This window comes from Copidosoma floridanum, unplaced genomic scaffold (assembly GCF_036245765.1).
Source record: "Copidosoma floridanum isolate Cflo_tuat_1 unplaced genomic scaffold, Cflo_Japanese_pri ptg000004l, whole genome shotgun sequence".
Classification (NCBI taxonomy): domain Eukaryota; kingdom Metazoa; phylum Arthropoda; class Insecta; order Hymenoptera; family Encyrtidae; genus Copidosoma; species Copidosoma floridanum.
Window position 1 is genome coordinate 18,712,624 of NW_028321881.1, and position 14,316 is coordinate 18,726,939.

Below are 14,316 nucleotides of genomic sequence, written 5' to 3' on the forward strand. Positions count from 1 at the left end.
TAGTATTGTGAAGTAATCTGTAACTATTTGATTAAAGATTAAAACACACATTGTTATTATTCCATGAAGCCATACGTGGTTGAACCCCCTGGCTTGAATAAAGACTTATACCAGACTTCTATACTATTCATATAATATTTTGTGGGGGGTCGGTAGGGGGGCGGTGGGGGCCATGAAAAAATGTGTGGGGGGTAGGTAAGGGGCTGTGGGGGGTCGGTGGGGGGCTGTGGGGGGTTTTGAAAAAAACTACAATATGTCAAAATAAGCAAGAAAATAACGGATTTTTACCTTATTTTGTGGGGGGTTGGTGGAGGGTTGGTGGGGGGAAAATGGGGGGCGGTGGGGGGTTTGTGTGGAATGCCCTACTGAGTTAACTATATAAAATAGGAAGATATATATATATATATACGCTCATTTTTCTGCGCGCTTCGTGTACTCACCCATACAATTATTTGTTATTTAATGTTTTTTATAGTAACTAAAAATATACCTACATAGAAAATATATTTTTGCAGTATGAGACAGTTTTTGCATGGCATAGGGTAGATAACTCCTACTATCGAGCCTGTCTCAATTATCGAGGGTCTGAGCTTTAATAACAGAAATATTTATAAAATATACACGCAATTGTTGAATAATGAAGCCTAAAAAACTATCAAAGTTCAAACTAGTGACTCTTTGTCGTAATTAACATTTAAAACTGAGGTTGCGCCATTAAACTAATTGAAATACAATGTTTGTGTGATTTTTATCAAAGATTATAAGGAAATGTATATTTCAGTATTTTACAAAAAATTCATTGCCTTGGTTACATACATCGTATAAATGTAACGGCAATATCGTAATAACAACTCTTTCAAATATTTCTCTTTATTTCTTATTTACAAAAAAGTCGATAATAAATGCACTATCTGTATCGTGCTTCTAACATCGATGCCTTTAATAAGCAATACTTAGTACTGCATCTAACTTGAATCTCTCCTTAAATACATTTTTGTTTGAATTTATTTCTCATGTGATGAATCTATATATGTATCTATTACTTTCAAGAAAACTTATTCATTTTCGTAAATATGCACAAAACTTCTTTTACAAACAGTTTAAGTGAGTGAAGTTTCAGCTGAAACGGGCTCGCTTATAGGGACTCCATAATAGATACATTAGTGTCTTAGTGCTCGATAATAGAGCTAAATGAAAAACGTTTCATTTAATCGATAAAGAAAAACTTACAACTAATTTTTAACTAAAAAAATGTAGACTTACGGTTAATTAGGTAAACTATTATTACTTATTCAAATCACATTAAAATAGTTGAATATCATTTTAAGATAACATACATTTTCTGAGGGTCATCCTTAGACTGTCAATAATAGGACCATTAACCCTTGTGTGCAATATAATAATAAGGGACTATTTGCATGCGTCTCCCGTTTTTATATCTTTTCCTGATTCTGATATTCCTTGTGTAATAAAATAAGAAGCATTCTTTAATCCCATTCTCATCCCACATTTGATAATATACTCGGTGCAAGGCATTTCCTTTCTCTTAATAAAATTTTCAATAGGGATTAGTTAATTGCATTAAAAAAAATCTTCTAGTCCCATGAATAAGCCAGAAAATCTTAAAAAGTGGTGAAACAGCTTTAATTGAAAAAATTTTTTTTTCTGTAATTTCTTAGATCTTCAGGGACATTTATGACCGTTAACCTTCATCTCACTCAAAAATTAAAAAAAAATTGTGTGGTTAAAACCCTCTCAAAAGCCCACCTAGTGAAACAGTGTAAAAAATTTTTGAAGAATAAAAATTTCGTCTCGGAAATTGTATTTTTCGAGGTCGCTAATTACGAATTCCAAGTCTGTAAATAGGTGAGAGTAGTTTTAACCCCTAGAAATCACTCCTAATCGTGTCAGTAATTAGATAAATTATAAAAAAAATTTTTTTAGAAATCGTATTTTGGGGGTGTTTTATGTTGCTAATTACGAATCCGATGTCAGTAATCAAGAGAGGGTATTAAAAACCCCTCAAACCCCCCTCCTATGGTGACAGTAATGAAAAAATTATTGTTATAAAAAAAAATGACTTGCACAATTGTCTTTTCATTTATTTGTTTTAAAAAAAATTACAGTGTACATATAGCGAGCTTTAATGAATATCCACACAACCGACTTGCGCAAGCACATGATCGCGTCCATAATACTTTTTGGCGTAGGCTGTTGTGTTATTTGTACAGGATGTAGGACGCCGCACAGTGGACCTTTTTCGAATTTTTTTTTCAAAATTTGATATCTCATGAACGAAATAAAATATTGACACGATTAAAAATGGAAATTGAAGCTGTTGGGCATAGGAATAAAGGAAAAATATTAAGAAGTTATAAAAATTACATGTTACAGTGTGCCGTCTATTTAAAGTTGGTGCTCTGATAGAAAAGTCCTAATATTATGATACTAATTAGCTTGTAAGAATAGCAGACGATACATACAAACATACAAAGCATATATTTTTTTGTATTTTTTGCTGCCCTATCTTAATTTCACCCTTACAGCGTTATATAAATGAAACATTACCTCAAAATTTTAATTTTACTTCAAAAAATCGATTTCTTAGTATTAAAACTTGTGTTTATTGTGTTTATACTAATAGTATAATAAAAAAAAGTACTGTTCAAAGACTTTAAATATAGTAATCTAGTGCATACATTGAAAGTGACTTCAAATTACGCTGTCTTAGAAAAATAAGACATCGACATAATCTAAAAAAAAAAAATAAACAAAAGAGAAAATCGACTTTTAGTTTTGATTCTTACCTATAGTGTCACTTCGATGTAACAAAATTGCTATTTACAAATACAATGCATAGAATACTGTACAATGATTGTTACAAACTTCAAATGAGGATGTTCAAGAAACGTAATACCCATATGTAATCTTGAAAAGATAAGTTTAATTGAAAATAATTTGTTTTGTAGTTTTAAAACCGTCACTAAGAAATAAAATGTGCCGTTTTGTGCGGATTCTGTGAAATTCTTCGCAATCCAAATTTTTACAAACAATTTTGATCGTGACAATAAAAAAAACCGATTTAATAATAAGAATACAACTGAAGTTAAAACAATCTATTGTACAGTGTTGCTGCATATTATTACTATTCCGTTATACTCATGTACATATAATTTAAATTTAAAAAAAACTTTATGTAATTAAAATTATATTTTCGATGTTATTTTAGCGTTCCTAATCATTTACCAAAATTAATAATCTCACATCAGTCATAAATTGTGCGTAAGATTATATTAATTTAATAAGAAAACAGCAAAGGTTTCCTCTGAGGTAATAGTAATAATATGCAGCAACACTGTACAATAGATTGTTTCAACTTGAGTTGTATTCTTATAACTAAATCGGGTTTTTTTTATTGTCACGATCAAAATTGTTAGTCAAAATTTGGATTGCATAGGATTTCACAGAATCCGCACAAAACGGCACATTTTATTTCTTAGTGATGGTTTTAAAACTACAAAACAAATTATTTTCAACTAAACTTATCTTTTCAAGATTACATTTGGGTAGTACGTTTCTTGGACATCCTCATTTAAAGTTTGTAACAATCATTGTACAGTATTCTATGCATTGTATTTATAAATAGCAATTTTGTTACATCGAAGTGACACTATAGGTAAGAATCAAAACTAAAAGTCGATTTTCTCTTTTTTTTAATTTTTTTTTTTTAGGTTATGTCGATGTCTTATTTTTCCAAGACAGCGTAATTTGAAGTCATTTCTAATGTATTCACTAGATTACTACAGTAAGAGTCTTGAACAGTACTTTTTTCTATGATACTAATGATTAACACAAGTTTTAATACTAAAAAATCGATATTTCGAAGTAAAATTAGAATTTTGAGGTTATGTCGAGGTCTCGTTTTTCCAAGACAGCGTAATTTGAAGTCATTTCTAATGTATGCACTAGATTACTATATTGAAAGTCTTTAACAGTACTTATTTTATTATACTATTAGTATGAACACAATAAACACAAGTTTTAATACTAAGAGATCGATTTTTTGAAGTAAAATTAAAATTTTGAGGTTATGTTTCATTTATATAACGCTGTAAGGGTGAAATTAAGATAGAGCAGCAAAAAATACAAAAAAATATATGCTTTGTCTGTTTGTATGTATCGTCTGCTATTCTTGCAAGCTAATTAGTATCATAATATTAGGACTTTTCCATCAGAGCACCAACTTTAAATAGACGGTACACTGTAACATGTAATTCTCATAACTTCTTAATATTTTTTCTTTATTCCTATGCCCAAAAGCTTCAATTTTCATTTTGAATTGTGTCAATATCTTATTTCGTTCATGAGATATTAGATTTTGAAAAAAAAAATTCGAAAAAGGTCCACTGTGCGCCGTCAATCAATTTCTATCCCCAATCAGTTGGGTTCAATACTGCTATTATTATCTGTTATCAAGCTAAGAGTGCACTTGATAGTAAACTTTTTTTAAACTATCCTGGAAACTGTTGACTTATCGAGTCAAAGGTGCAATGTTAACTGTATTTCTTTCTGTGGATTCGATTTTCTGAGTATATTTTAAAAAATAGATAACATATCGTGCTTTACGCAGCTTCTCTGTAGCAGTCAAACTTTTATCTATTTTTTTGGGTATGTAATTATATAACTCGATTTCACTATCTAATAATCAGTTGACGTCGTCAACTTTTAGCCATTTAGTGTTTTTATCAAATTAATATTTAATGAAAATGTACCTTTTTTCCTCTTTGATCTCGTTCTGATGCTTTAGTAGTTACATTATCGTCACCGGCGAAAATAACAGTTACATTATGATCTTGATTGTTTGTTAAGTATGCTTCAAAACTAGACGTTATGGTATCGAGCATAGTGCCCGTTTTCCATGGTATTTGATGTAATAAAATTCTTCCACTAATGATATCATATGAATTTAATTCATTAAAAGAAATCGAGTACTCTCCAAAATAACCGTATAAATCATGTTTTATATTTTTTCACATGTCGTAGGCGTCAAAAATTGTCAAATAATGATATTTTTTCGATAATTATAGATTTTTGAAGTTTTGTCTTTCAATATTAAAAAGAGTATTCACACTTTTTCTAAAAAACTTTGTGGCAATCGACGTTATCATGTGCAACGATTCCTGTAGAAATTGACACTAACCTTTTAATATCAGCACTGAAAAGATTATATGATTCGATGAATTTTTATAGGACGCAAATAGCTTTCGTGTCTGTATTTTTGCAAACGCCATTCAAATCTTTGTGCTAATAAGTTTCGTCTAACGTTACCCCAAAACGTTTTTGGACAGCCTCTATTATGTCTTTCATATACAAAAATATACTAAGCCACTTATTTACTCCACTTTCTGCTGCACCACGATAAAAGAATCACCATCAACACTCAGAGATTTCATCAAAGTCTGTTTTATAGCCTGATCTGCAAAATACCGCTCCAAGTTGGTCCATATTTTTCTACAGCTCATGCATGTCTTGCAAATACAATGGCGCAGATTTGACATAAGATATGTGACCTGATGAGTGAAAGAATGGAATAATTGTAGCAACAGTTCGAAGATGCGCTGACCACTTGCTGGATTTTTCAATTGCTATGAAATCTTTAAGGATTTATACCATTCGAATATACAAAACCCATAACTCTGCTGTTTTAATTCTGCGTTGTAATTTTTAAAAGGTCCTCAGTTTTGCACTCTTCTCAATGAAAAAATATGTCAGATACTTTATCTAGCTCATATAATTACGATAATTTACAATTTTTCTTCTTCGTCAACTATGATTTCTACGAGTGTTAGCTATATTAGAGTATGCGCCAAGACAGCATGAGCGTATGCATGCCATGAAATAATATGTTTAACATAATGATAATGGGATAATCTTTTTGCCCCAAATTTCGAAAAAAAAAATTATTTGGATTCTTTTGGTCTGATAGGGTGAAATAAAAATTTGATGTTAAGTAAGAACGAGCAAAGTATCCTCCCCGAGTGCGGATCAAACGCACAACCTCGTGTTTACTAGACAGTTGCTCTACCACTTGAGCTACCGAGGAGCCATACATTCACTCGCACCGTAGCTTTGGATAAGTTCTCGCTCTTAATTTGAGCTGTTTTTACCTTCAACTCGATGTTTAATAGGTATATTAAAAAATGATTCTAATACTCGTAGATAAGTAAGAAATTTAATATTACTCTAAGAGGTATACAAGTAATATTTATTCCTTTATCATCGCATCGGCACATATGTAGATGGTGGCACTTTTATATAAACACTTTTAAGACCACCCAAATCGCTGTGCGAAAAAACAAGTGTTTTTGTAAAAATTTCAAGTTGCCTTAGAGTGTGGTAGGGAGCTCATCCCATTATTTTGCTTAATATTTACAAATATTTAATTAGGTATCGAATACGCCGGGTTTTTGTTTGCCCCGTGCAATGCCAATATGTTTCAGAAATTAGAGAAAATACTGTACAAGTGCATAAGATTAGCCACGGGCTATAGACAGTCAACTCCTGTAAATGTGTTAATTGCTGAGTCAAAAGTTCCCTTACTTAAACACAGATTTGAATTGTTAGGGTATAAATTCTTGCTTAAATGTATTTCCATCCAGGATCATCCTTTGATTAAAAAGTTAAACGATTTGCGAGAGTTGAATGAACACCCTATCTATGAAATGAACTTTAACCCATCCACCTTATTTAATATTTATCTTAACACTTGGTTGATACTATTCAAAACTCGATTGTACCTCCATGTTATCATGAGAGCCTTGAATCTTTCATATTTGTACCTGATGTAGACGTAGTTTCCTGTGTAAAATATGAATCCTTGGGTCTATCCAATACTATCTTCAATGACACATTTAATAAAGATAATCAAAACAGTACAGTTATTTTTACGGACGGTTCTAAAGTTGTGTCTGAGGATTCATCTTGTGTAGGCTTCGCTGTTTTTAGCACCAATAGAGAATTTTGTATGAGTTATAAACTTAATTATAACACTTCAATTTTCTCTGCTGAAGCTTTAGCCATTATAATGGCCCTAGAACAGATTAACAAATCTGACCTAGATAATTTTCTTATTTTTTCAGATTCTCTAAGCGTTTTAAAAGCCTTAAAGTTTAAAAAAAATTTAATGAAACAATTCTTTCTGATTCATGATATTCAAAAACTTTTGTATAAAACGAACGTTGGTGGTAAAAAAGTGAGAGTTGTATGGATCCCTGCTTATTGCGGTATCCTTGGTAATGAGGAAGCAGATTAAATGGCCAAAGAAGCAGCTTTTAATGGGACGCTTCTAGATGCTCCTGTACCATACACTGATATTTTCAGGAAACTCAAAAAGGAATGTTTGGATAGTAATAATAAAGAAATAGTTAACTATGTTATTATTAATAACAAAGGTGTTATATATTTTGAAAAGTACTTTAAGTACTTTAACTCCCAAACCCTGGTTCCAGGGATACAACTTGAGCAGGAAATCAATAGTCTCAATTAATCGTTTGAGGTGTAACCACTATTCATTAAAAGCTAGTCTGATGAGACAAAACATTGTAGATATTGCTGATTGTGATTGTGGTGAAGGAATAGAAGAGTTTAACCATGTTATTTGGTAATGCCAAAAATACAATGAGCGTAGAGTTAGTTAACTTCTTAGAAAGATTAAGAGATCTAGGTATCTTGTATCAATTTAGTGTTGAATCACGTATTTCTGTCTTGAATGAAAATATTATTAAAGCGTTTTCAAATTTTATTTGTGAATCAGAAATCAATGTATTAATGCGTACTATTAAGAGAAAAAGACTATCCAATTAAGTAGTTCAAATAATATCTTTGCTAAGATAAGATAATATAAGAAAAGATAAGATAATTTTGTATCGTAGATCTAATTATGTATGAACATACAGTATATCAGTAACTATTCTCTGTGATAAATTGAAAAGTCATAAATTTATAATTTATAATGATAATGTAAAAAATTCTGCCGGATGGCCATGTACATTCAATTGTGGTGCCAATAAAACTTATTTCAAACTAAAAAAAAAACTTAAGACCACCCGTATCCTCTTTTCGATAACAAATGTATATTACTGAGTCATACCTAGATCATAGACTCAATGATATATAATAATAATAGTATCATCTTTCTGCCCCAAATTTAGAATAGATAAGTTATTTGGACTTTATTGATCTTATAAGGTGAAATAAAAACTTGATGTTAAGTAACTTAATGAATGTACGGCTCCTCGGTAGCTCAAGTGGTAGAGCAGCTGTCTAGTAAACAGAAGGTTGTGCATTCGATCGGCACTCTGGGAGGAAATTTTTCTCCTTCTTACTTAACTTAACTGTACCTTATAAAGTGTTGACTACGGCAACTCAAGTGCATTTTGAGGACATCAATAGTCTTGAACTACGCTAAGGAGCGAGGTACAGCGAAGGAGCCCCCCCCCCCCCCGGCGATAGCAGAGAAAGCAGAAACCGCAACATCTTTCCGGCCACGAACTCATTCGTGTAGTTGAATGGATCACTGAAAATTACTGCAAAAAGCAGTAGGGAACTCCGAAGCAGCAGTAACAACAATCAGTGATAGTTCGTGATGTAAGTTATTTATCAGTAATATAATTAACGATAAACCTTGTTTAAGTGGCCTGAGTAAATTGTAGTTGAAAGAATAAATTATTTTAAATTTTTTTAATGAAAGAATGGATTTATAAAAATTATCCATATCATTTAAATAAAGATTTTTACTAAACTAAAAAGAACAAATGATGCACACGAGTGAAACCCTAAGAGACCCGTGAATGACCCTAAAATAAAACGGTTAAGACCATAAAGAGGTCTGGTCATAATACAGCTACACTTCCTTCACTCTACTTCTTCTTTTATTTGTCTTTTTTTTCCTCAAATACTTTTCAATATTTTTAATCCTTTAGTAACCACCTTATTCTTTGCAGATTCCTGTGGAATAGAAGGGATAACTCCTTGACCAAAACATTTACAAATTATGCCAAATGGAATTGACTGTCCATGTTTATGAATCTGTAACAATTGTTGCAAAATAAAATGATCAACACCAAAATATAGTAATAACTTTTAATAAAAAAATATTGCAATGCTTCGTATTTTTATTTTACTTTGTTAATATCTAAAATTATATTTTCCGCACAAAAAAAACACATTGAAAACCATTACTAAGTAAAAAAGCAATACAACTACAAATCATTCTTTCAATAAGCTACTTATTTAATTGTTATCTTACCATTTACAAATGCGTATAAGCCTAAACTTTTCAAAACACTCAAGCTTTTTATATGCCAATACTTTATAGAAACTTTTCAGCAACGTCAAATCACAAACAGTACTATTTATGTTGGTTTCCACTTTTTATTTCTGTATTATTAAGTTATATAATATTAATTATAATTAACACTGTAATTTACTCCATACAAATTATTACAATATTAATCATAATTAAACTATGAATCCACTGCAAAAAGTAGGCAACGTTCTTTACGTAGCACAAGCCAGGTGGCTTACATGTGTGGTTAGGAATGAAGATTAAAAGATACTTAAGACCATGAGCTTGCTGGAAAAGAGAAAACGTATAAAACCAAGGATGTATAGAACGCCCTTTTTATTACAAATATGAAGCTCTGCAGGTGTAGAGAAAAATTTAAAATATAAAATTATATTTTCGTACGTCAAAAATTCACATAAGTTTCTTTTAACTTTTTGTTGTGCCTAATGATGGTTTTGAAGGGTTGGAGCTGCTATTACTTGATTACAGATCTAGGACTTGTAAATAATGACCTTGTAAACTTTAGAGACATGGTTTTGAAGGCAAAATCTTTATTTTTTTAAATATTATCCACTTTTTCACTGAGGGTGCTTTTAAGAGCGTTAAACCACCCTAAACTTCTTAATTTTTAGAGTGAGACAAAGATTCATGAAAAATGTTCCTGAGGATTGAAAGAAATGTTTATTCTAGCCTGTATTGGTACAATTTTTAAAAAAGTATAGTCCTTCCAATGTCTTATATTGGTCGATTGAGTGCATCATCTCTTTACAAACCTATCCGTTGTCTGAATTTTGTAGATTGTAACGGATGATACTATCTTAAATTGTCTCAGGAGTACAGAAATATTTATGCATAAAATCTTTCGAGCTTATGCAGTTCTTGTTTTATATAAAAATGGCTCTACTTGAAGCGAAACGAAAACACTGTTCTTCAATAACTGGAAAGTAATTAAACAAAGTTAAATTTAGAAAACTTTCGTTCTTTTAAATGCAATGACAAAGTTAGGCTTCTTGTTTCCTAGGAACCCTGCTGAGTCCTATAAGTTGCATGTTAATAAAATATAATGTACATTTATTTAAAGCAGATTGTATTAGTTGCAATAAAAAAATGTCACTTAAAAAAAATTTAGGGCTAGCAACCTAACCTCGTTCAACCAGCAAAATGAGCCCGACACAGTATACGAAAACTTTTAATTGTTATGTTGAGATAAAAAATTAAAAAATCTGTTTAGGTCATTCTATCATCATTCTGAATGTTGTATGGCTTTGCTGCATTATTCATTTTTTGCAGTATAACTGCTAGTAAAAGACATACCACACTCTGTCATACAACATTAGTTTGTCCCGTTCAAGAGTATTAATCATCTTCCACTTCATACTCTTAAACATTTTTTTAAATTTAAGAATTAATTTTTTCTAGACATTCGCATTACTCGTAAGCATTCCAAAAATTTTTGTTCTCACAGATTTGTTTATACAGGCTTTGAAGACGGGATATATGATGGTCTACCTCTTTGGATTTCCTGCATATTTCTATTATATTTATAATACATTACCTCTTGAAACTAATTAATAGTTAGAATTCGGTAACATTATTGTGAATCAAAAAATTTACTCACTCTGGAATCGACCTGAATTGTTTTTCTAACAGCTCTAAGTTACAAAAAAAGAAATTTGTTAATAAGGGCCTTACATTTTTTCCTTTTACTTCCAATTACAGTTTGAAATATATGTATGGACATTTAATACCTTATTACTGCTACTCTCCCTGCCCCGTCATTCATAAAAAAAAACTACTTTAACCTAGATCTAAGTATTTTGGAAAAGTCGTGTCACATTGACAAACTTTGCTTTCATTTAATAATACTTATCTGGTACTTTTTTACAACCAAAACTAAAAAGTAAAGAAATACATAATGTGGAAATTATAAACATTGCCATGACCTTTTTAATTCGGACGAACTGACCCAAATTGTTTTTCACGTCCTTTTACTTGCTAAATACAAATTTGGCTGGTTAGTCGCCTTACAAGTATTTTATGGTGTTGAGGTGGCTCGTCACATCTGTACTACCTATTTACGCCATATCAGACTATCGTACCTAAAAACATCGGGTAATAAAGTTGCCACAGTTCAAGTAACCTGTATCTTTTCATAAACAATTACCTAATTGATTAAATACTATACAATATTTCCTATTATACAAATGTTTGAATTTTATCTTTTCTACTACAAAAATATAATGAATTGACTCGTGTATGCTTTATCACGTAAGATTTATAAATGTATTTTGAAATAGAATTGGCGTTCTAAAGCATGCTAGCGTTATTTATAATATCTTCACTGTAAAAATTTTCTTAAAATTTAATTTAACGTAATTTTACAGGTGCTTTAAGGTTTTAGGTTGTTTAAAGTAGTCACGAACTCATTAAGTCTAAGTTGCTGATAACAGCGTTTTTCAAAAACTGTCTGAATTTTTTGTATAAAATGAATGCTGCGGTATAATGTGCAGGCATATGTTATCTCTTTAGTATAAGCCAAAAAGTACGGTAAAAATTAATTTTTAAAAAAACGTATATTTTATAAATTGTTAAGAACAAATTATTTGCAACTTGCACAGCAATCTATCGTTGAAGCTATTTTTAGTAGGTAATAATGCGAAAAAAAACTGACATTGATTCACGCAAAAAGAAAGGGCCATGGGACTCCCTGTTCACGTGACTTGCTCTTGCACTATTTAGTTGAATTGTAAGAAAAACGAGTATCGAACATTATTTATATAACAAAGGTACTGCTTATAAAAAATGAAAATAATTCTTCACATAAACTAAACATGAAATTATTGTAATCCAGTGTAATGACTGTTATAAATAGTATGTAGACCAAACTAGCTGAAGACGAGTATTGGATTTAAAGAATACCATAGCAGTATAGGTAGGTAAATAAAATCTGTTATTTAGGAGCACTGTGATGTGATGAGATATTTCTCTAGCTTTTGAAAGAAAAGTACTCAAATTTTTAACAATGTCATTGTACAGTAAAGAAATCGTTTTGTTCAAGGATTTTTCCACCATGTTAACGAAGCCGTATACGGTCATTCTTTCTAGGCCTACAATATCTGTTCAGGCAGTTTTTAAGGTGTTCTTTTACGTAACTTAAACGGTATATTGACGTTCTCAAAATGAATTAGAGGGTCAAAATTATGACCCGTATGAAAATTATATGACGAAGCACAGTTATTTTTTTACAAACTTTTTTACTATTATATTTTTATAATCTTGATATGATTTGAACATGAATTATACGTGAACTGTAAACATTTTTAAAAGAAATATTGTTCTCGGTGTTTATAGTAAATTTATTTTCCAAACTTCAATTTAATATGTCGCATACATGCTTAAACACTTACTGACATGGGTTTACCATAAATTAAAAATATTAATATATATTTATTTTAAATTACAGTCATCAGACCTGAGGATCCGAGAGTACTACGAATACAAAAACACTCATTTTTGGATAACTGAACATCATTGCTCACGGAATTGATAGAATGTCGGTACATCATCGTACTTTATAAATAAATGTGTAGGTATAAGCTATTAGTTATGTGTTAATAAAAAAACAATACTAAAAGAACGCATCGTTTGCTTTTATTAAAAAAATTTTATTTCAAATCCAAGTGCTGATTACCTCAAAAAAAACTTTCAGATCCTATTTATCTAACATTATTTGTTAAACAGAAAATTGTAAGTCTAACGGACAGACCATGTCCAGTGCACATAAGGATTGTGCACAAGTTATCACACACAAAATATTATACACAAATAGTTGAATAATGACCATAAAACTTAATGCAAATTTTTCTTATGCATGAACTATTATCGCTGATAATTTTGAATAAAATATTGTGCACTACAATTCGTTATTTATTTCAATTTTGCACACCGTTCTTTTATATACATTTTCTTGTGCAAAGATAACTTTTATTCTAAACAGTAACAAATTTGTTATACACAGATATGTCATGTACATTTTTTAGCACAATACACATTTTTACTGATAATTGTTAATAAAATATTTTGCACTACAAGTTATTATTTATTTTAATTTTGCTCAACGTTCTTTAAATAACATTCTTGTGCACTGATGATTTTTGTTTTAAACAGTAATAAATTAACAATGCACAAGTTTTTTTATGCGCAATATATTTTTTCGTACAATAGTAATTATCATACACAGACAACTATAAACAAAATATTATGCACGCTAACTCTCCATTTGTCAGGCAGACTACGTCCAGTGCACACAAGGATCATACACATTTTCATCTGATGTTTTATTAAACACCAGGTATTTTTCACATATACATTGAAAATAATCACATAATATTTCGTTCACAATTTTTCTTCCTCAATTTTTGAGCCCAAATTGGTGGTTTTTTTTCCACAGACAGTTATGATCAAAGTGTCATGCATACCTAATTTTTTGTTTTATTACATTTGGCACAAATGATTTTATGCGCATTTTTTTGATTTCAGGCAATGGCTACTTGCACACATTTAAAAATAAGAACTTCATCAATATTCACAATAAAGTTTTGCACTTTGTTTTGTACATAAAGTATAATATAAATTGTGCACATGATAATTATAGTACACAATAATCGTGGACATTTTGTTGGATGCATATGAATGATTCCGTCCTAACTTGAACAAAAAAAAAAAATTACAACAGTAATTTTATAAGTGCTATAATTATAATCTAAGAACTTTTATCATCCCTTTACTCTGTTGCTTCGTTTCCCTTCTTATGCCTTCTCTTCTCTATTCCCCTACCCTTTTGGATCCAGGCCATCGGGGGCGCACGCACAAATAGCTACATGCTATAGTACGTAACACGTCCGAGGTCGCGACGCTGACGTGTTCGGCGGCGACTTTCGTGTTGATTTGTATGCTTGTGATGGAGTAGT

General features: G+C 30.7%; 1 protein-coding gene across 1 annotated transcript in view; it reads left to right on the top strand.

The window, feature by feature from the left end:
• The window catches only part of LOC149375756 (uncharacterized), a 115,620-nt gene extending 102,637 nt beyond the window's left edge, over positions 1–12,983 (top strand). The window contains exon 3 of the mRNA XM_089597635.1: positions 12,810–12,983. Coding sequence (XP_089453761.1) covers positions 12,810–12,871 — 62 coding nt within the window. The 3' untranslated portion in view covers positions 12,872–12,983. The remainder of the gene's footprint in view (positions 1–12,809) is intronic.
• The last annotated feature ends 1,333 nt before the right edge of the window (positions 12,984–14,316 follow it).